At 37.5% G+C, this 24,120-nt stretch overlaps 2 protein-coding genes across 11 annotated transcripts in view; both read left to right on the top strand.

Annotated features, from left to right (window-relative positions):
• ANKRD17 (ankyrin repeat domain 17) overlaps positions 1 to 751 on the top strand; it is a 154,606-nt gene extending 153,855 nt beyond the window's left edge. For all 9 annotated transcript variants that reach the window (XM_026509990.4, XM_026509989.4, XM_026509987.4 and 6 more), the window contains one exon: positions 151 to 751. In XM_026509990.4, coding sequence (XP_026365775.1) covers positions 151 to 210 — 60 coding nt within the window. In that variant the 3' untranslated portion in view covers positions 211 to 751. The remainder of the gene's footprint in view (positions 1 to 150) is intronic.
• A 5,438-nt stretch (positions 752 to 6,189) lies between these two features.
• On the top strand, positions 6,190 to 20,671 carry LOC113263286 (cytochrome c oxidase assembly protein COX18, mitochondrial). 2 transcript variants are annotated; one of them, XM_057309679.1, is made up of 6 exons: positions 6,190 to 6,697; positions 7,865 to 7,965; positions 10,051 to 10,214; positions 11,531 to 11,652; positions 13,744 to 13,851; positions 16,608 to 20,671. In XM_057309679.1, the coding sequence occupies exons 1-6, from the start codon at positions 6,356 to 6,358 to the stop codon at positions 16,779 to 16,781; spliced, it is 1,011 nt and encodes a 336-aa protein (XP_057165662.1). In that variant the 5' UTR covers positions 6,190 to 6,355; the 3' UTR covers positions 16,782 to 20,671. The 2 variants fall into 2 exon arrangements, with proteins under 2 accessions (XP_057165662.1, XP_026365778.2); XM_026509993.4 differs by having other exon boundaries at positions 11,528 to 11,652; positions 16,608 to 17,868.
• Positions 20,672 to 24,120: the final 3,449 nt, after the last annotated feature.

Genomic DNA, 24,120 nt, shown 5'->3' with positions numbered 1-24,120 from the left:
CTGTTTCCAAGTATGGTGCAAATTGAATGAGATTTAGCTATTTTAGCTCATAGATATTAAGAGCACTTCCTTAGTTTTTAAGAGCTTTGTTTTAATCAAATATGTATTAAATATATAATACTTAATAAAATGCATGTTCTACATTCATAGGTGTGGACTGGACCATGGGCACCTCACATGAACAGTGTGCATATGAACCAGCTTGGCTGATGAGGATCAGCTTGTTAGCCTGCAGATTCCTTTTCATTCAGAGGAAATCACAAGTGGCCGAAAAAAATTTATGCTCCCAAATCATTCTACTGATGTGCTTGACTGAAGTGTGTAGGCTTTTTGCAGAAGAAGTTACTAACTGACCTATTTTCTGTGAACATTGGTGACTGCCCATTCCCCACCAACATCCGTTTTACCTTAGTTAGCATTTTTCTTATCGTTTTTCTTTTTTTTCTTTCCCTCTTCCCCTTTGGACATAACTTTCTGTTGAAGCTGTTCTTTGGCTGGTTGGTTTTAGTACTGTAAACTGCTTCTGAGCAAACACGGAAATTTAGCAAAATTATGTAAACTTGATCCTGAAGTTTTAGAATGGCAAATAAATGTACAATTGTTTACATAACAGAAAAGGCTAAGCAGAAAGTAAATTTCAATATGTCAGTATAGAGGCTCTACTTTATGTAGACTTAAATTAATGTGAGATATGTACCTTCATATTCAGAAATCTGGATGTTTCCTTCATACATTAAACTATTAATAAGCATAACTTTTCTGCTTGTGTAATTTAAGTATAAAGTAAAACAATGGGCATTATCAGTGGATGTTTCCTGATGTTGGCTTTTAAAATACCCATCTTGCTCTCTTTTGAGTTTGTTTGCAGCAGGGCACATATAGAAGAAATTTATCACTTTTCCATGTCTTTTTATTACCTAGCCACACTTTTAAAACTAATACACACTTCTCTCTTTACTCTTCTCTTCTCATCTTTACCTCTAATACCAGTAAAATTCTCTTGCTGATCGTGAAATAATTTTTTATGAAGATTTTTATTGTAATGGCTGCTACAGAAAAGTGGAGCACCTTCATCATCACCTGTGGTTCTTCTAGCTATAAGATGTGTAGTCTTTCTGAGAATTTAAAAAGCCACCACTGGTTCCCAGTCAGCTTATACAAGCTCTTATTATACTGTTTATAGTTAAATAATTCAGTGTACTATTTTATATTGGATAATATTGATTCTTAAAATTGGCTTTCCAGTCATCAAGAGCCAACATAAAAATTCCAGTTTTCAGTAATTTAGTGGAAAGCATCTCACCCCCCCAATTTTAAAGGCTTCTTATTCTCTATACTTGTATATTATCAGTGAAAGGGATCAACAGCTAACTTGGGGCAAGTAATAAAGTAAATTTTGCATTTGTCATTAAGACAATTTATGGTATACATGAATATACAGAATACAAAATAACGTCTTCATTTAACCTGGTTATATAAGATACAGGGCCACACTAAACTACTCAGTGGGGTTTATCTATTCCATTCACTTGAAACAATAAACGATAACATATCCAAGAAGAATATGTGTCCTACCCTCTCTCATATGGAAAAATAAATTATATGGTTGAAACATAAAGTAAGCATAAAAGTGAAGTAATGAATGCATCAATCTGTCTTTTTTTTTTCTTAATTAAACAAATCCTACAGTGGTGAAACTCAAATTCAGATAAATCACCCAGAGTTGATAATATTAATAATACTGTTCCTTGGCTATAAAGTAAATGAAATGATTTCTTTACTCTGGTAGCCTGAATAAAGAGTAAAAAGATTTCTCAGACATATCTAGAAGTTTGTAAACAACACATTTATATCTTTTAATTTAGGAGGTGGTCTTATATAAATTTGTTTTGTTACCTATGGTTGATATGACCAAATTTAAGGGAAAAGCTAAATGATATCCTGCAAACATAGCTATGAAATAGAACTATAGCACTTTACTAAGAAAGGTATGTAATGCTATTTAACAGAGTATTTTATATATGACTTTTGCCACTATCCTATAATTTCTTGCTTATTTTTTCCCTGTGTTAATTATAATTAAAATAATCCTGCTAGATAATAGATACCACCCAGTATTTATTACAACACGAGTTGTGTTGATTCACAAAACTGAATTTGTTAAGATGGGGGTGTCTTAATAAAAAAGAACATATATTTTCTTGACTTTAAATCTATGGGATGGGGGGATATAGATTGCATGCTCCATATTTAGTTTTGGAGCTCAGTCTTGTTGAGTACAATACCATGATTTTAGAAGTCTGTATTAGGAACATTTTTCAAATATATTTTTTATATTTCAGATTTAATGCATTGCATTTTATTTGAAAAATTAAAAAAAAAAAAAACCCAACCCATAAGCTTTTGAGACCACGCAGGTCTTTCCCCCCCCTTTTTGAAAGTATATGGTATGTGTAATGGCAGACTACATAATGTATTTCTTTCATTTTTTTTTTTTTTTTCTAGAGAGTATGTGCCCACGAGCTGAGGGTGGCGGGTGGCAAAGGAATAGGAAGAGAATCTTAAGTAGGCTCCACACCCTGCATGGAGCCCATACATGGGGTTGGATTTCACAACCCTGAGATCATGACCTGAGCCTGACACTTACCTGACTGAGCCACCCATGCACCCCTTTCTTTCATTCTTTTAAGAAGTGACTTAACTCTTGGAAATAATATTTGGGTTAGATCACACCTTAGGTAGCAAAATAATTAATATCCCAATTGTGTAATCTTTTTATACCAGCCAATTCATTTTAGAGATGATTTTGTTTACCAGAGCCAACAGAATCCCCATTTCATGAGTTTTCAACATGTATCAATGTATTCACAAAAATTTATTGTAGTATTCATGTGAAGGATATTTTTCCCTTCTGTTCACTATTATTGCAAAAGTAAGTCATTTTATTAGTAGTTGAAAATTAACTTTTTGTTAAATTACTTACTGTCATTTTTCTTCTCAGGAAAAAAAATGGAAGGGAGATAGTTTACTGACAGATCCTGTCTTGTTCTTCATGAAAATATTATTCCATCTTTCTTTTGACTCAAATGACCTAAATACACATTTCATAAAAATTATTTTGCACACTGTTACTCACTTTATTTATACTCTTCAGAGCCTCTGTTTTATTTCATCTATTTTTCATTTTTAGTTTTTCAGAAACACTCTCATTCCTTCAGATCTGGCATTACAGAACTTCTGCAATGCCAAGTAGTATAATGCAAGCTTTTGGAAAGCAGGGGATACGCTGCTTTCCACCATTTTGGCCTAGGTAAGATTTGGTAGGAATGCTCTACTTTCACATAGCGGGGAAACCTGTATACATCCCACTGATAAATACTTGCTTCAAGTCACAACACTCAATTAACTGGTGCTAATTCCAGGTGATGGATTTAGAATGAGAGCTTCATTAGTGCTTTAATATGACTTACTATGTTACATACCTTGATTGCAAAAATGCAATCACTTGTATTTTGGGTAAGTGAGTGAAAAGTGTGCAATTATGGTTTGACATAAATAAGAATTCCTTTGTGATGTGATGGTTGGAATACATGTCTAAGATATGTATAAGAGGTTTCATATTAGACTTCTATCTTTAAGTGCATTCACACTTTTTGAAAGGTAAAAGCCAATTTTCATGCATAAGAACCATCATAAGAAAGATGAGAGGATGTTTTTTAATAGAGGTGAAAGGCTAATTTTACATTAACTTTGGTTTTAAAAAGCAATGCATTAACTAAGTAGGAATGAAAAAGAAATTCAACTTAAAAGTCTAATTCCAAGAGGTCATTTTAACAATTGCTCATTGAGAATTATCTTTTTTTTTTTTTTTTAAGATTTTTATTTATTTATTTATTTGACAGAGAGAGACAGCCAGCGAGAGAGGGAACACAAGCAGGGGGAGCGGGAGAGGAAGAAGCAGGCTCATAGCAGAGGAGCCCGACGCGGGGCCCGATCCCATAACGCCGGGATCACACCCTGAGCGTGAAGGCAGACGCTTAACCGCTGTGCCACCCAGGCGCCCCGAGAATTATTTATCTTTTAAAAGTTCTTTTGTCAAACATTTCAGAGGGCATATTTGGGAAATGAGAAATTTAAATGTACATTTACACAGTGTATATATGTAAATAGTGTATATTCAAATTTTGAATTTTTGAGCCCACTCTCTTCAGCACTGATGAGTAAGAATTTCAGAAACTGCAGAAAGAAAATGAAACAGTCTCTAAGGAGCTTAAAGTTAAAAAAAAAATTAGTTGTGTTACATAGTAAAGACAAGAATAGGCTAATTATAAATGTTGAATTTTAAAAAAGTGTTCTAGTATACTGCACAAGTTCATTTGCAGCGTTAGGCTTGACAAGGTATCGGTTTTTCAATGTATGGTCATTTCATAGTGTACTCTCCAACTCAAAAGATCTGAGTTACCACAATTTTGGATAGCCAGTACATACACATTAGTGCTAACACTTTCCTTTTGTATTGAACTTTATAACTGACAAATACTTCTCCCAACTTTCTTTACCAAGTATCTAAGTTCTGATCATCCCTATTCTATGAATTTAGAAATATATGTTAATATATGTGAAATTAGCAGAAGTTAAATATTCATAAATTTTATTTAGATCACAATATTGAAACTTAAAGCAATGGAACATTTTAAAATGAGAATATAATATGTGACTCCAGAAAAGGTGGACCTAATCAACTCCGTTTCTCCTGGATATTAAAAGGTCAGAGTCCCTAGACTTAACCGCTACTGTTGAAGGACCAATTCCCAAAGACATCAGTTCTCTGAAAGGAGAGGAATGCAGCAGCATAGAATTTGCTTCTTTACTCCCACAGTCTTTTAGCCAAAGATCATTCCATGTAAGATTTTTTTCCACTTTAAAGTAGTAATCACTAGCTACCGGTTGCTTCAATTTTTATTTTATTTTTATTTTTTTTTATATAATGTTTTTCATTTATTTGAGAGAGAGAATGTGAGTGGGGGGAGGAGCAAAGGGAGAAGGAAAATCCTCAAGCAGACTCTCCACTGAGCACGGAGCCCAAGGTGGGGGTGCCGCATCCCAGGACCTCCACCGATTCGCTGTGAGCTACACAGGCGCCCCGGCTGCTTTTTTTTTTTAACTTAACAAATGGAGAGGGAGATAGATTGGTACCTTTTTTTCGTTTACAAAGGAACATCTACGTATAGCATAAATTGGGATTTGTGTTTAAATGCATTTCAAAATCCGTGTAGGTGCATAATGAAGAACCATTGTTGCAATTTAACCATTTCCCCAATATTTGTCGGAGGCTTGTTTTAACCAACATTTTATTCCGCACAACACAATTGGGGCTCTAGGTTTAGGGGTGACCCTTCTGTGATTAAACTTCACGTCATTCCAGTTTGTATACTGTTATCAGGAACACAAAAGTCAAAACTAGTCCGTAAAGATTTGGCGTATTCTTTTTAACCGAAGACACTTAATGTACTATTCATGCTCTTGAACCTTTATATAGGATAGACGTAAGCTCTAGTGAAGAATTCACCTCCCTGCCAGTGATAACGCCTCAAGTAAGGAGATGGTATAGTACTCTTGAGTTTTGCTATTTATAACGGAAGATAAAACACTGAAGGACACTCAGTTTGCAGTTGGTTTTGAAAATGTTAACTGAACAGATGAGTCAATTAAATCTTTATACCACAGACTGAACTATGCCTAGTGCATAATGGATGCTCATTAAAACTCAGGTCTGCCAGAAGTGCATGACTTTGTCCAACCTGGCATTTCAGCAACGTGTTGACTCTCTGGCAGTATATATATAATCTATCTCAGTTTCTAGCAGAAGCAATCAGGTTGCACGTAAAGACGTGGACTATTCTCTGGTCACAAAAACCGCCTACCCAATTTAATTCACTACAAATCGAACGACAAGTTTTAAGTGAAAAGGAATGCAAACGCACACGCCAAAGACCGACCGAACCCCCGAGGGCTTCTACAGCCCTTCCTGTCTGGCCCAAGGCAGCAAGCCCCGCCCCTGGCTCTGCAATTCCGGTCCGGCCTCCGAGGAGCTCCAACAGCGGGAAAGTTTTGTGTCTGCGCAGTAGGCTTGCCCACTGCCGCGTGGGAAAGGCGGGACTTTCCTAACAACGGCGTCATCGCCAGCGCGACGCAAGACGTCACTGCCTTGACTGGGAAGGTCAATAGTTCCTGAGGGAGGGCGCGCACCCATTTTTCGCCTGGGGTTGCCGGCGCGTGCGTGTGGCGTCCCAGACGGAGCGGAGCCCGACGCTGATCTGTGAGGTCCGTGTTTTGGCTCAGCCCTGGCGCCGACATGCTGTCCCGTCTGGGCCGTAGGTGGCTGCGGCCGCTGCCTGTACTGCAGCTCGGGGCCCGGGACCCGCTGCTTGCGCCAACCTCAACGGACGGCATTAAGTACCCTGCTCTGCAGGTGTGGGCGGTGGCGTCGGTCTCTGCAGTCGGCTCCAGCGGCCCTGGCAGCTGGTACGAGGCCCTGGCCACATCGGCGCCGGTGCGGGGCGCGGAGGACGTGCTGCTCGGCGTGCACACCGCCACAGGTCTACCTTGGTGGGCCTGCATCGGTCTCACCACCGTGGCCCTCCGCGGCGGGGTCACGCTACCCCTGGCCGCCTACCAACACTACATCCTGGCAAAGGTGAGGGACACTTGCACCCAGCGCATCCGCTTCGGCGGTGAGGGGTGGTAGACGTCTACCGGGGGTTTAAAATCCCCGGGTGCTTCTGGAGTGCTTAGTGTAAATCGTCGTGACCACTTTCTTGCAAAGAATTTAACTAGCATTGGATATGTGAATTAAGAGATGTTTGGTGACACATGTACCTATCATTCCGTTTACCGTACAGGGTTTGTGCTCAAAGCCCAAGTGGTTACTAAGCTTGCTGTTAGAGAATGAGAGAAATAAAGGAAGCGGTAGCAGAATTGTTGTATGGAGAAATCTGTAAAATTGCCGTCTTAAATATTGTAACAGCCTGTATGTCTGCAGCATCTTTTGTCCCCAAGTATTCCGATTCATCTTTCTTATTAGAAAAAAACCGCTAAGCTAGCCATTTGCAAACTTGATTTCCTTATTCAGCCTGTACTACCTACAACTCTGGTTAGTCGCAGCCCCTTGGGCTTCAGTGCTTCTATCTCTTCTGTGGAAGCGGGATAGTAATACCTTCCTGGCCTACTTCACAATGTTATGAGATCAAGTCAGATAATATGGGTTAAGGCGCTCTGAAAGCAAAATATTATTCAAATGTGAGACTTCAAAAATAATGGTTTCCATGTTTTCAAATTATTATTGGGGACGAGGGGACGCAGAAACAAAGGGAATCATCAGCACCATTAAGGCAGTGAGGTGCTTTACAGAAAGAATTAACACAGAGCAGAAATAAATGCAAACTTTTTGTGACTCTGTGGCTGTCACAGAGCATATTAAAGACTTAATTAATAGACTTCTGTTTTTTCAGTTACCATTACTCAGAAGTCCAGGGATGAACATTAAAGTATAGGGTTCAGTTCTTATTTAATCCTTATAATAATTCTGTGAAGTGGGTGCTGTTAAACATTTTATATATGAGGGAACAGGGTTTTAGAGCTTAAGTAACTTGTCCAGGATCACATAGCTAAGAGTATAAGCTGGAATTTGAATTGGTTGTAACTTAAGCAGATTTAACACCTTATCCTTAGACTTTAATTTTCTTGAGATGATTGGTAAACCACATTTTTCAGTGAGTTAGAAGAACAGAGAGTAAAATTATGAGTGGTTATGAATAAAGAACCTTTATGTGCTCATAACAAATTCTACTTTTTCTTTAGCTAGGTGGAAAATTTACAGCCAGAAATAAAAAACATTGCAAGGCATCTTAACCAAGAAGTTGCAGTTCTTGCAAATCAGTTGAGGTGGTCCAAAAGAGTTGCCAGGTAAGCTAATTCTATGAGTATAGACTATATATATATATATATCTATGAGTATAGACTATATATATATATATATAATGGTAATAGGAATATATACTGTGTAAGTGATTATATTAATTATAATTATATTTATTATAGGTTTGGGTGTTCTGTAGCTTTAGCAGCAAAGTAGTCCTTTCACTCCTTAATATTTTAATAAGTTTGTGTGGTATGAATTTTGTATAGTGAAAGCAAGAAATGGAGGAACAGAGCAAGTTCCTTCTTGAGGGACTTCAGCCTCCTGAAAAAGACCTGTAATCAAATAATGACTAAATTAAGTACTATAAAAAAGGTTATGTACAAGGAATTCAGTCATAGTGGAAAGTCAGGGAAGGCTTCATGGATGAAGATACTGTGCCAGTCTGTTGGGATTTTAATCAGCAAATGATACAGATTATTTACACACTTGACAATTTTGGAAAGAAAGATACAGCAGCCCACAAGAAGGGGGAAGTAGAAAATGTGAATGCTCTCATAGAAGAAATTAAATAGCCAAGGTGCTGTCTGTCCAGTGTGGTTACTGTGTATAGTTGTCTGCCTGGGCTCTTAGAAGGCGCTTGGAATGTTCTTGACCATGCATGCTGCAATTCTGTGCCTTTTGTCATCCACGGGGAACTTCTAAGTCTTCCTGCTTCAATGAGTTTAAGTTACTACTTAGTCAGATTATAATCCTTACTAGGCTGGGACTAAGTGTTCACCACTTCGCAGCAATGAGAAAAATAAGGGCTTTGTATTATGTATATAGAATGTGTATATGGTTTCTGTATATTTTTACCTATGTGTGTATAAATTTGCCAACTCTCTTCAATATGAAATTGCTTCTCTATTTAGTGTTAAAAAGATCTGACGTTTAAAAAAAATCATTATGGTAACTTAATATCTTTATTTGATAAAATAAAAAGTTGACAAACCTAACAGTTCTGAAGTTTTACTGATCAGAGAAATCTAAGAATGACAATTCCAGACCAAAAGAACAAATTAGTAAGCTGTTTATCTGATTTATAAATGTAGCCTAGACAAGACTGGTACCTTGTTTATGCAGCATTGGCAGGATGATTGTCCAGATACATCCTTGCATAGCTAGATGACTTTCTAGGAAGACACATCTGAGAGTTTCTTGCATTTTCAATGGAACTGAGTCTTGAAGCGTAAAGGAGAGTTTGTCAGGTGGACAGCCAGGTAAGTGGACTGTCCACATAGATGACTTAACGACTTCCAAAAGCATCCTAATGTAGAAGTCTGATTTATTGGATAGCCCATGCCATGTAGGCACCAGAATATACAGGTGTCTTTGGAAGAGTAACAAGAGATAAAGTTGGAAGAGTAGGAAGAGTCTAAATTATGAAGCCTGGCATGTCGGTGTACTGTCGTAGTGCAGTAATACACTATAATTCCGTTGGTTTCAAGCCCCTTGGATGTCTATGTTGTATAAAACGTGCTACAAGAGATTTAGAGATGAATAAGACCCAATACTTGATCTTCAAGGAGACTATAGAAAGTGGGACTTAAAAACAGGAATAACGAAGAAGGTTAACAGAGAAACAGATTCAGAAAATCTTCATAAAAGAGTTGACTGAAGAATGGAAACCATTTTGATAGGTCAAGAGCATACATATTACAAAACCACATTGCTTCAGAAGATATATTCAGGGATCAAGTAATTGAGCTTGGCCAGAATGGAGGGATTTGAGTTACATGTGCTTTCACCTTTAGAATTCTGATACAAACTGTGGTCATACCATGCCAGTAGTAAAATTTCACTTGTTAAAACCTAATTGGCCTAACACCACCAGAGCCAAAGCTTGTTTGATAATGTCAGATTTATCAAATTGTTATATAATTTGTGTACATTGCTAAAGAATTTTCAATAAAAGACTTTTTGCCTTTTGTTGGGCAACCCCTTAGTATAGTCTATGATGGCTAAAAATCCTACACAGAATTTTAACTAATAACCACAACATGGGTGTGTTTGTGCTATGGGTATGAAGAACTATTAATAGTCAATTGATATTTTCTCCTTTCCCTTTCTTCCTTCTTCCCTCAAACTAGGCTCACTTATCTAAAGAATATGCGGAGGCTTGTTTCAGAGCTGTATGTTCGGGATAACTGCCATCCTTTCAAAGCCACTGTATTGGTCTGGATTCAGTTTCCAATGTGGATCTTCATGTCTGTTGCTCTCCGGAATTTTAGCACAGGGGCAACACATTCAGAAGGTAGTTATTCTAGAAGTCTGTTTCTTTCCCCCAAATAAGTTCTCTAACATTGTTTTTGTACTCTAAAGAAAAAACTAAAGGCAAAAAAAAAAAGTCCCTATGCTTTTCATAACTAGAATGTTTTTACCATCTTTCTTATAAGGTTATAGATTTTAAAATATTAAGTGTAAGCAAACTAGCCATGTTGAGAAAACGAATCTAGGAAGGACAACAATAGTACAGTTGACCCTTGAACAACACAGGTTTGAGCTGGGCAGGTCCACTTACAGGTATATTTTTTATTGTCTCGCACTGTAAATGTATTTTCTCTTCATTATGATTTCTTAATAACATTTTCTTTTTTTTTAGGTTTATTGTAAGAATACAGTATATGATACTTAAAGCATACTATGGGTAAGGCTTCCAGGCAACAATAGGGTTTCTGTAGCTCTTGGAGAGTCAAAAGTTATACACAGATTTTTTTTTTTTAAAGATTTTATTTATTTATTTGACAGAGATAGAGACAGCGAGCGAGAGAGGGAACACAAGGAGGGGGAGTGGGAGAGGAAGAAGCAGGCTCATAGCGGAGGAGCCTGACGTGGGGCTCGATCCCATAACGCCGGGATCACGCCCTGAGCCGAAGGCAGACGCTTAACCGCTGTGCCACCCAGGCGCCCCTTTTTTTAAGATTTTATTTTTAAGTAATCTCACACCCGGTGTGGGGCTCGGACTCACAACCCTGCGATCAGGAGTCACCTGCTCTAGCACTGAGCCAGCCAGGCACTCCATACACAGATTTTCAACTGCTCAAAAGGTTGGCACCCTTAAGCCCTGAGTTGTTTAACGGTCAACTATACTTCTTCATGGAAGTCATAATAAAATTAGTGTTACAATTCCATGATTCAGTTTCCTGGCCAAGAATTTTTTCCGTTTATAAAATTATGGGACCAGAAAAGCATTCATAGTTATAAAAGTAAACATTTATTAATAAACTATAAACTAAAGCATTTGTTTTTTACTTTTGTTGTTGTTTTTTACTTTCACGTAAAGGCATTTGTAACGAGAAAATATCTGGTTAAAACAGACTGGAAAGAAAGTAGCCTATGGACAAGTAATTATATATGTTTGAAAAGAGTACTGCTATGTATCTTTATGTTCCTGTTTGCTGCAGAGAGCTGCATCTTTCTCAGTACAGGAAGGACTAATTTATGTTGTGGAATGAAAGTAAATGAAACAAATGCAAGGCTTTGGTGTGAAGGACACCTTATTTTAATAAGACTATTTATGTGTTGTATATTTCCTTCTTCTATGTTTTATTTATAAAACTGTCTTAGCAGGGTTTTCTGTTCAGGAACAGTTAGCTACTGATGGAATCCTGTGGTTTCCTGACCTCACTGCCCTGGATTCTACTTGGATTCTGCCTATCTCCGTTGGTATCATCAATTTATTAATAGTGGAGGTCAGTGGTTTTAGATGAGATTTGTTTGCCATTTAAATTATTGGGATTTTTGTTGCTGTTCCAACATCAAATATAAATGTGTTTAAGTTGGTAGTGATATTCTAACTCTGAGCTAGAATTGAGATTTCTTGGGTTTTGGTCATAGATCAGCTGTTGGCAAGTCTTAGACCAGTTCCTTAACCTCTCTGGGGGCCAGAATGCTCATGATTAAAATGGAAGAGCTGAATTAGAACACTTCCCAAGTCTCTTTCAGCTTTACAATTATATGAATCTAACATACACAATTTTGTGATTTGTTTTTGGTAAAGACAGTAATTAAAATGGTTAATCAGTCTGGTTGTATTCTCCCAGTAGATTAGTATTTTGTGTATTTATTTAAAATGTAAATTTGCAAGTAGGAAACATAGTATCTGATTGTCTTTTTTTTTAGGTGTATATGCCCTTAGAAAGTCAATACCTCTTTATGTGATGGAGTAGAAAAACACATACATATAAAATAGGATCTGTCGGCCATGTCTTACCATTATCCCATGCTGTGTTACTCAACAGTTTAGGGGACGCAAGCCTTTAATTGTATAAGGAGCTGTTTTTGATTGAGTAGAACATAGACTCTTTGAACTGGAAGAAACCTTAGAAATGATCCTAGAACCCCATCTCAGAGACCCATCACTGGTCTCTGTTTGGGAAATTGAATACACCCCTTATTTATTTATTTTTTTTTAGATTTTATTTATTTATTAGAACAAGCAGGGGGAGCAGCAGAGGGCGAGGGAGAAGCAGACTCCCCACTGAGCAGGGAGCCCGACATGGGGCTCAATCCCAGGACCCTGAGATCATGACCTGAGGCAAAGGCAGACTCTTAACTGACTGAGCCACCCAGGTGCCCCACACCTCTTATTTTTTTCAAATGAGAAAAATGAAGATGATACTGTAATGTCTTGGATTAGAGTTTCTTGAGAAAAGACTCCATGTATAGTCTAAGTGTGTTTCCTAAGGTCACCTAGCACAATTGAATGCGGTTGGTACTTAGTGAGTATTTATTAGAATGAAGAAAATGATAAACACAAGGTCACAATGAATTAATGTCAATCCTCTAGTCTTCCCTTTACCAACTAACAACCCAGTATACATAAGTTTCGTTAAAACTTATTCTTGGGACGCCTGGGTGGCACAGTCGGTTAGGTGCCTGCCTTCGGCCCAGGTCATGATCCCAGCGTCCTGGGATTGAGTCCCACATCAGGCTCCTTGCTTGGCAGGAAGTCTGCTTCTCCCTCTTTCTACTGCTCCCCCTGCTTGTGCAAGCGCTCTCTCTCTCTCTCTGTCTGACAAACAAAATCTTAAAAAAAAAACAACAAAACTTATTCTTACATAATATATGTAATAAATGTGCCAGGCACTATTATAAACAATATATGTGAGTTAACTCATTTAATTCTTAGAATAATCCTGTGATATAGGTACTTATATTATCCCCATTTTAAGGTAGAGAAATCGAGGCACAGAAAGGTTAAGTAACTCATACAAAGTCACATAACCATTAAATGTTGCCATGTGAATGTAGGTGATTTGGACCTGGAGTCTTTGCTCACAATCATTTCATTATTCTGCTCTTAAATAAGTTATTCATAAGTCATAGCTGCTTTTCCTAGCCTTTCTTGCCTGGTTCTTCCCCTTATTCTATATAGCCAGATCACAAACCTTTGAGATACCTATTACGATCCTTCTTTATGCCAGGCACTGTGTTTAAGTACCAAAACAAGGGTAGTGATTCATACGTAGCACCTATCTGGAAAGGGCTTTCAGTTCTACAATCTTTAAAAAACATTGACTTGTAAAAATTATACTATGATTCTCTTTGATATAGCTGAATCTCCTTTATTGCTATTGATTAAAGCTCCATTTAATAATTCTGCACAATTATTAAGTTTTTCAGAAGCAGATGGTCAACTGTATACATTTATCAGTGTTTTAATTTTTTGCTTCTATTAAAATGCAGGTGGAGGCCAATCAAAAATCAAATTGTATTTTAAAGCTTGTCTTATTTAATATGCTTAATAATCATTGTGTATATTTATTATTCTACCCTCTCAGATTTTTGCTCTGCAAAAAATTGGAATGTCTCGTTTTCAGACATATATTACATACTTTGTTCGTGTGGTCTCAGTGTTGATGATTCCAATTGCTGCAACAGTACCTTCAGTGAGTAAGCACCCACATTGTGTGAAGCATGTGTTAAATCCTCTCTGTGCTTAACTTAGACTGGCTAGGATTCTGTGCTTCTGTTGAGCTTCCTTTGACTGCTAAGTCCCTTACTGGTTTCCAAGTTTCTGTAGTAATTATTATCACCAAGTGACACTTGATATTTCTTGGGATTAGTTAATCTTCCTTCGTGTGAATGTGAGTTAAGTCTCAAGCTCCTTTTTCTTTCTTTTTTTTTAAATCTTGCACAATGTTATAAACATGGTATTTGTTCTGTTTGATTAGTTGAAATATTGAATTTCTTCTTTCTACATAGACTGGGCCAAGGAATTTAGCTCTTAAAAAAGAAACAAAAACTTGGGGGCAAGTCTATATGGGTTCACATGTAATATTGTTTAACCTCATAACAACTCAGTGAGGTAGGTACACCTGCCCCAGTCTATATGGGTTCATATGTAATATTGTTTAATCTCATAACAATTCAGTGAGGTAGGTACATCTGCCCCCATTTATATATCATTACACTTAGATAGAAATAGAAAAAAAATAGTTATGTTTGCAGTTATTTCATATTTTTAGCCTTTTGCTTATTTCCCAATGATACTTAGTGCAAAGAGGGCAAAAGCTGTCTTAGGTATTATGTATCTCTCTGCTAAGGGCCAGCACGTAGACCATGAAGTAGGATTCATTTGTTGCGGACAGTTAGGGTTCTATCGGCATATATCAAAGTATTCACTGTCTTCGGAATCTGAAACAGTGCATTTTCAGCATCAAAAATGTATTTTTAAAGCTGTCCCTTGGACATAACACTGTCACTAATCCTGTGTAAAATAAGTAAGTTGCCACATTTCTGAAGTAGACCTCATAGTGTCTGTGAGAACTAGTAAAATAGCATCAAGTGCTTATAGTACTTTTCATGTAACAGTAATATTGCTGTAAAATACCCTGTGAAAATAGAACAGTACAGATTCACTGCATTTCTGGGGAGAAATAATACCAGTTATAACTGAGGATACTCCCTGATCAAATAAAATAGGAGCAGTGAATTTTCACTGAGGGATTGGGTTTAAAGTGAGTAATAAGAGATCTCAGAAGCACTGTCTTAAATACCCAAAAGTTTATTCTCGAATGTAGGAAGTTCAGAGTTAGGCAATTTAGTGTAGAGCTGATGTGGCAGCTTCATGAAGATGCATGGGAAACCCAGCCTGCTTCTCTCATTATGCTCCATCATCCACAACCTGTCATTTCTATCCTTCAGGCCACAGTATGGTCATGATGGCTGCTGGAGCTTATCTTGCAGGAATGGTAAAAGGGTGCTTCAGGTGCATTTAGCCCCTTTAAGGATCCCTGCCAGATGTCACACCAAACACTTGTGCTTACATCCTCGTTACTTGGGCCACACCTGGTTGCAGAAGATACTGGGAATTAGTCCCTTTTTTACTGTTGTTGTTGGCAGTATACCCAGCTTAAAATGAGTATTTTATTACTATGAAAGAAGAATTATTCTTAGTAGGCAGTTCGTAGTCTACCATATTGATTTCAGAGTACTTTTTGCGTACTGGATAAGTCAGATGGTGATGATGGCTAATACTCATTCAGTACTGACTTTGTCAGGCACTGCTTGAGAAGGTTTACATGTATTAGCTCACATAATTCATCCAGTGTGCACTGAAGTAGGTGCTATGACAATCTCCACTTTAGTGATGAGGAAACTGAGACACAGAGAGGGTAAGTAGCCCATCCAAGGTCACGCATCCATTAGGTGATACTTAATATCACTTAAGTATCTAAGGCACATCCAGGCAGTTTGGCTCCTGCCCGTAACTACTATGCTAATCTGCTTTGAGGATGGGATACTTTCTGCACCGAAAAGTTTGCCTTAGAACAAATGCAAGTGCTTAATATGGGCCACCTACTCTGCTGTCCAGTCTGTGTGAGTTATCTCCCTTTTTCCTCACAGCAGCCTTCTGAGGCGGCTATAGTTCAGTCCCCATTTTATAGATGAGGAGACTGAAACAGAAGGAAAATAACTTCCCTGCTGTCAAATAAATGGAATTCACATTCGGGCAGTTCAACTCCAGGACCTGGACTCGGCCACCACAGGGTGATGCCTCTGGGGCCTGATCACATTCTGATGCCAAAGAAAAGTTTGCAACACATGTATGTATGGGAATATTTTGAGAGGCTCCAGAACTTAGTCCATAACCTAAATAAATCACTCTGAATGGAAGTACAAAAAAAAGTTGAAGATAATGCTGAGACTGTTTGTCTCTGAAAAAGGCAAGGATGATGCATTCCTGACTAAGAAACCAGTTACTGGGAAAATTTGGGGTGATAGATCACTGTGTGGAGGAAAACGGGGTCTAAGGAGCCTAAATGTCTGTGCCTCCAGTACTCTACCTCCAGGATAGCAGCTTATCAGGACTCTTGGTGGGGGAAAAGAGTGCTTACTTGCCAAAGAGGGGAGAGGAGATCTCTTTTTACCCTCTGCCTGGGTGCTGCTCTCTGTCATCCACTTTCTATCATGAATACCTCTCCTGTTGCTTTCTTTTCACTTTTTGGTCCTTTCAGGCTTCTTTCTTATGTATTAGAATTGTCACTGGTATCAAGTAGCTGCCACAGGTCTTGTTCAGTCCTGGTCTGCTGCTGCTTCCCCACATGGTTATTTTCTCTTGTACTGCCTGCTCGTCTCTGGATGTCAGTGTCCTTGGAGAGTTGAGAAGTACTAACATTCATGTCCTTTCTTCTCTTTCTAGTCGATTGTGCTCTACTGGTTATGCTCCAGCCTCATGGGCCTTTCACAGAACTTGCTGCTGCGCTCTCCTAGGTTTCGTCAACTTTGCCGAATACCGTTGACCAAGTCAGATTCAGACACTCCTTATAAGGACCTCTTTGCTGCCTTTTACGCCAAGTTCATTTCAAGAAAATAAATGCTTTCCATTAATTTTGAAACAGTTGCAAGTGTCACTATCACAATATATTTAGGTTTGGAAATTCAGATGTGATTTAATTTGGCTTTATTTAAAACCATGAGTTGTGTGAAGTACTGTAGGTTAAGATATAATCCAAATATATTTGACAATACTTAAAATCCTTTAAGTGCTAGAAATGTATGTTTAATTATATCCTAAAAATACAAAAGTAGAATCAAAGTGCCTGGTTCTGCTTATAAAATTACGACTTGCTAGAGGTGCCAGAACTTTGGAAAACAGATTAGATACTGAATGATGTTGAATTAGACTGACCAGTCTCATACATTAGAGTTTTATAAAGAGAATACAGTGAGGTGATTCTTAAAATTTTGGAGGTGTGGAGGATCATAGGCCCGTTTGCACATCTGCTAAGGCTATGGTTTTCTTTTCAGAAAAATCCTGGGACTCAGAACATGGGGGCCTTCGTTGATGAGCCTCCCTTCCCCCACCCTGAGGCTTTCTGGTAATTCCTGGTTGAGAAATCTTATTCTAATGGTACACACAATGATGATGAGTTAATGTGTGACTTTTAAAAAATGGACTTCAGATACATGCAGTAGAGTAGTCCTTACAAGAAAGTACCTAATATGGTAGGTGATGTTGCCTTTCAACCCTGCTCTGAAGGAATACAAGAAGGGTACATTCCTTTTTCTATATCTTAAGAAGACTGGGCTAGAGTATAGCACTAAGTACTGCTAGAGCCCGAAGTGGAAAATACTGAGCATTAAGTTTGTTTCGTCAAAAGAAGAAAACCTGAAGGGCAGCTATCTATTATGGAGGTGATTTTATAAACTTCTTTATTTGGAAGGGTTAAGTATACTAATGGGTTTAGACTATGGTAGATGGAAAAATTAACAGGTAATATGAATTGTGGATCCAGTTTTTTGCTTGTTTGATTTGAAAGGATGATAAAACTAATTGTGGTTGGGAAATTTGTGAATAAATTTGACAGTGATTTGAAAAGATTATAAGTTACAAGTTTTCATTGGGTTGTATGAGAGGCCCTGTATCCCATCTAGTGTTTTACAATAAAGCAAAAACTAAAGCAGAATTAGTCATTTTTTGAGTAATATCTATTAAATCTTAGCCATTTGGGTTGTCACCTCACCAAGAATTTAGAGGTAGCAGTTGGGACCTGACTTCCCAGTCCTGGTTCGTGACTGCCCTATTGAGGTAACTGTCTTTCTAATCACAGTGAAGGAATTGAAACTTATGTACAGTCAGTCCTCATTATTTGCAGACTTTGTCAGTTTGCCTACACGCTAAAATTTATTTGTAACCCCCAAATCAGTACAGTGCTTTTGATGTCATTCTTGGACAAACAGAGACTGGCAAAAAATTTGAGTCATTTGAGGTACATGTTCCCAGATAGGTCACACAGGGCAACACTGTGGCTTCTTGTTTCAGCTGTCAGACTGTGTAATAACTAAGTGTCCCTTTTCATGGTCTGTTGCCATGTTTTTTCTCATTTTTGTGCTTTTTGTTGGTGATTCCGCTATTTAAAATCGCTTCCAAGTGTTGTCATGCAGAAGTGCTGTCTAGTTTTCCTTGGCACAGGATCCTGTGATGTTCCTTAAGGAGAAAGTAATATCTACATTAAATAAACTTCATTCAGGCATAAATTACGATGCTGTTGGCTGTGAGTTTACCATTAATGAATCAGCAATATATTGTATTGTTGGGTTGACAGAAATGTGACGAGAGGCTCACAAGAATGTAACCCTGTAAATTCTCTAGGAGCAGTGGTTTAGTGTTGACTAATTCAGTGTTTGTGGTAATTTTATAGACTATAACTACCTCAGATAATAAGAATTACCTTTCGGAACATGTACAATCAGGGAAGCAGAGGCAGAAATGTGTGTGCTTGGTTGTATTATAGCAAAAAGAGGAACGGGAATTTGAGAAAAATTTTGGCTATCTCTGGAACAAGTTGACTCTCGCCGTGTGTATCATTGGGTACTGATTCATATATTTTTCTCATAATGGGATGAAGGAAATCAGCCCTCTTCCCCCATCTTACTCAAAGAAGTTTGTCACTTTCTGAAAGTAAGAAACAAAGGAATGCTGTGACTCCCTTTTCCAGTACGTGAATCTCCTTTCAGGAGTATGCTTTACCTTGTTTACATGGATTCCCCTCACTTTCTAAGTGTACATTTAACATCTTTTTTCAAGGGGTAGTTTACGTTGTTTCCTGTTGCTCTCCTGTTTTCAAACATTTTGAATTGCTTTGAAAATGTATGTAAATTTATTTGAAAATACAAGGTCCTTCTTCCCAGATCTCAAAATAATTTCTGGTAGGGTTGAAGGTGGCTGGGATCTTGGAAAATACTCATGAATAAAGAAAACTGATACATTATGAACTGAGGTAAATCAGTCACCGGACCTCAAGCTGATAAATAAATATTCCTCTCATTTCTTTCTCCAGGCAGATTTTTTAGTAAATAGCAAGCCTTGTTTCCGAAAACTCCAACTCTGTGGTCTTTGATCTTATTTCTCCAGCAGTTTGTTATAGTCAGGAGCACTTCCAGAGCCTAAGGTCAGGGGAGGTGGGTACTGAATGGGAACAAGAGGACACTCACACACTGTAAAGATCCCTTGACAACTTCCTGTTGGGTGCTTCTCTCTTCTCTGCTGCTGAGGGACTGGCAGAGCTCTGTCCTGGACCTGCAGGGTTCAGGAAATCTTTTTTTGTTTTTTCAGATGGAGACTATCGTCTCTTTGTCTGTGACACCCTTCCTCCTCTCTGAAAGGGAGTCTTTTTTTTTTTTTTTCTTTTTTTTTTCCCTCCAGGTGGGCCTTATTTTTGTCTCTAGGCCAGATTCACTTTTTTATGGGTGTGTCTCAGCCCAAGAGTTAGGAAAGGAGACTCACTCCTGGATCAATTTATGTTATACCCTAATGATACTAGAGCTCAAACGTATGTTAGGAGATGGAACTGGCATAACCGAACAACCCAAAATCAGTTTTCCCTGGAAGCATTGTGAGGGAAAAGCTGACCAGTCCTATCTGGGCCAGATGTCATAGGTGGGAAGATGAAGCTTATTTAAAAGCAAAATCCTTGATTGCCACCTTCACACATAACCCAGGAGAGGTTTCCCAAAACCTCTCGGAGAGCAGGCCTTTCTAAGATACCTTTAGAAGCACTCAAGAGCTAAAAACAAACCCTCACATCTCAAGTGGTACAGTCAGTTCTCCTAGACCATAGTGGGGAAATTGTTTCTGGGGAAACGTGGAAGAAATTAGGGCCCAAATAAACCTCAATTCCTCTACTTTGCATCTATGCTTAATTCATCCACGTGTCTTCATAGGTTCCTCTTCTGAGGATTCCAGAAATCAGTTTTTATTTATTTACTCATTTAATTTTGAGAATCACCTTTTAGATTTCTTCAGTACCAGATTAAGCTCCAAAAGCAGTAGGAACTCGGATCCTAGAAACAAATTAAAGAATGTCGTCTGTTTTTCCCCTGGGTGATGAGTGAAGTTACCACACAATGCAAAATTTAAGATTTCAGGTATGACCTATGAATCCATGCAAGAATTTAGGTTCCTGTATTAAAGCTAAATATGCAAATGTGAGATAAAACATGAGACTAGTTACAACAGGCCATCATTATTGACCCTTGCCTCTTTTATGAGCTTATTCTACCAGGACACAGATTATCTGGAATTATAGAAATCCATAGAAAATTTTCCATTTGAACCTTACGAATATAGTTTAAAGTTGTAATAACTGATACTTTCTAGTTATTGTTTTTATTATATTTTTAAATACCGAATTTTGTGAAATCAATATTTAGCTTTGGGACATTTGAATTTGTGTGGTAATAAAACCATAGATATTTCTGAAATTTTGGACTTCTGTACTGTGTTTCAACAAGTAAAATAAGAATTTATATATATTCATATATATTTTTAATGTATTCATATATATGAATTTTCATCCATGAACGTTTCAAGCAAAACCTAAAGACTGAATGAATTTACATGTATTCCTTGCTAATCATATGAAATACAAAGATACCAGGTATCTCTCATAATCATAAGAAAGTGAAAAACTAGTACTGGGGCAAAGTTAATGCTAATTGGGGGAATCCTTTATTTTATTTTATTGTTTGCCGTGTTTTGTATTTTCTTTTTTTTTTTTTTTTTTTTTTTTTAAAGATTTTATTTATTTATTTGACGGAGATAGAGACAGCCAGCGAGAGAGGGAACACAAGCAGGAGGAGTGGGAGAGGAAGAAGCAGGCTCATAGCAGAGGAGCCTGATGTGGGGCTCGATCCCATAAGGCTGGGATCACGCCCTGAGCCGAAGGCAGACGCTTAACCGCTATGCCACCCAGGCGCCCCATGTGTTTTGTATTTTCATGATATTGGTCAAATTATTTTTTGTTTGTGGAATTCTTTTATTGTTTAAGATGTTTCCATATCCACATATTTTTTAAAATTTTAATTCCAGTATAATTAACGTACAGTGTTATATTGGTTTCAGGCATACAATATAGTGATTCAACAATTCTATCCATTTCTCAGTGCTCATCACAACAAGTCTACTCTTAATCTAATTGTGGGAATCCTTTAGACCTGTAAAACTTGGTATAAGTAAGTTGGTATAGGGATCTTAATACTATAAGATTTATAATATCATGGCTTGGAAAAAGCAAATTTAGGAAGGTTGAAGGATCAGGATAGTACTTAGCAAATTTTTAAAAGAATGACTGTATATATAAAAGTACATTGATTTTACTACTACTAGAAATTAAATAATAGGTGAAGAATTAGCTTATTCAGCCAAGTACTATGCATATGAATCATATAATTATGTAGTCAGTCATTAAAAAATGTACGTAGATCACATAATTGTGAAATAAGATTGTTTTGCAGATTCTGGAGACAGAGCTGTTTTGAGTATTTTACATCATCTCAAAGTACAGTAGACGCTTCTCTGTCCTGGCTGGCAGCAGCCAGCCACAAAAGAAAGTCACCTTGTAAGAGCTTTGAACTATCACACTGCTAGAATGCCAACAAACAAAGCAAACTGAAACCTCATCAGATAACGATGGACACTGCCACAGAGAGGGAGCAATTTGGTGAACAAATTTACTTGAGAATCATTAGTGGAATATAGTCTAAAAGCAAAAGAAATTCATAGAAAATTTTTAACTTTATTCAGTAATTGTATTGCTGTTATTAATATTGCAGTGTTATTTTTTATAACTTACTGTTTGGTAAAATATATAATGTCTGTTAGGTACCGTAGTTGTCTTTGGATGCTGTAACAAATTCCTTTATGCTGCTTATGCTACCAAGGGGAAGATATTATTGAATGTATTTGTTGGAATTTTCTTAAAACATTTTTAAGTGAAGCATAGTTGGCATGCATATATTAGTTTCACGATATTGCAACATAGTGGAGATACAGCAGATACATTTTTTTCAAGTTTTTCTTTTAAGATGGCTTCAGGGGTTGCCCGTGAGAAACTGGCCCCATAGAGGATCCTCTCTCTCCACAGTTCTCCACCCCCACACTCAGAAAGCCTAGCCTTCATATCTGTTTCACCTAAGACCTTCTATTATCTCAATTAGGAACAATACATAAAAGCATTTTGATCCTGATTGAGTCCCATCCATAGGAACCACAAGGCTTGGCTGATACCATAAGAGAAAGAAAAAGTTACTAGCTGAGAAATGGCAGCAAAATCCGCAAGATTCAGCTAATTTAAGAAAGTGTGTTCATTACAGAGGCCTTGCCTAGTTCTTAGAACAGTAACTTTTTGCTTTACTGTAACTTGAACATGAGGGAGATATTGACAGAACTATCCCAAAGGAATAGGTGCAAAGAGAATCCTGGCTGCTTGTGTTCTACCACTGACTGCCTTCTTGACCGCCCTGTATTTTGGTAAGTTTTACAGAGTAGCCTTACCTTTAATTTCCTAGTCCTGTACTGCTGGTTTCATTTAATAAAATGAGAACTTCTGGGTGTTTGGGAACAAAAGTATTAATGGAAAGACCTGAAATAAAACTAAAAGTACTCCAAGAAAACAGCCACTGAGTTATTCTATCTAAAGCAACAAAAAGAAATTTCTATCCGTAAGAGTCTCTACTAACTCCAGAGAGCCAAGAATTTCATGAAAAAGAGGCTTCCAGGGAAAGTGCCCAATTTCTACCTTTTCCATTTTGAGAAAATATCACAGGTGTGCAGCTTTCTCTTTGTGTCCCTGATAAGGCAGTTTACATTTGTTTTGCCTTGGTTGGGAAGGCAGCACGGTATTTAATTTAGCTCTAATTTTTGTCTTCTGGTTAAATTGTTGCTCTCCAGAGAAACTTAAAAAAAATGGGTTGTGAAATATACCTAACCATATTCTTTTCATTGCAGCTGCATTTCTGCGTGTTCCAACCATAGCACAAATAATGTGAGGAATTTCTCATTATAACCTCAAGCTTCCTGGATCTTCTTTGAATGATGGATGCTTCTGAGGGTAAGGACTATTAAAAATACAAATTCTGTACCTATGAAAGAATTAACAGCTTCATATTCCATGCTATTAAAAATTTATCCTATCTGTTGCTACAGGTAAGAAACTCTCATAAAGTTTTATTATAAAAGCTTCAGTTGTGCTTGAGTTTTCAAATACAAATAGTCTATTTTGGGGTCCAAATAAAAACTACAGTTCCCATTTAAAATTACAGTTGAAACCAAGTATAGATTTTGAAATGAATTATCTCCTCCCTCATTTTTAACTCTCACCTATCTGATAATGTGTTATTTTACTTTAAAATACAGCTGATCCACATTATTCACAGATTCATATTTGTGACTTCATCTACTCACTAAAATGCATTTGTGAAATCCTCATGATGCTTTTTCTGGTATTAGCAGACACTCATGCATGCTTAGAGCAGCAAAAAATACAAGTGGTAGGGCACCTGGCTGGCATGTGACTATTGATCTCGGGGTCCTGAGTTCAAGCCTCACACTGGGCATGGAGTCTGCTTGAAAAAACAAAACCAAAAAAACCCAACTGTCCAATGCTCACACTCAGCTGAGATCAAACAAAGTGACACTCTGCCTTTTTGTTTCATTTCTCATACTGTAAGTAAGTGTCTTTCTTGCAGTCTATTTAGTGCCATGTTTTTCTCATTTTTATACTTCTTATTGATGATTTCTCTGTTTAAATGGCCCCCAAACACTAAGTGTAAGAAAGGTATGGTGGTCTCACAGAGAGAATATGTATGTTAGATAAACTTTGTTTAAGCATGAGTTATCGTGCTATTGGCCGGGAGTTCAGTGTTAATGAATC

This window comes from Ursus arctos, unplaced genomic scaffold (genome assembly GCF_023065955.2).
Source record: "Ursus arctos isolate Adak ecotype North America unplaced genomic scaffold, UrsArc2.0 scaffold_9, whole genome shotgun sequence".
Classification (NCBI taxonomy): Eukaryota; Metazoa; Chordata; class Mammalia; order Carnivora; family Ursidae; genus Ursus; species Ursus arctos.
Note: the sequence above shows the minus strand (reverse complement) of the source record. Positions and strands in the feature narration are given on the sequence as shown.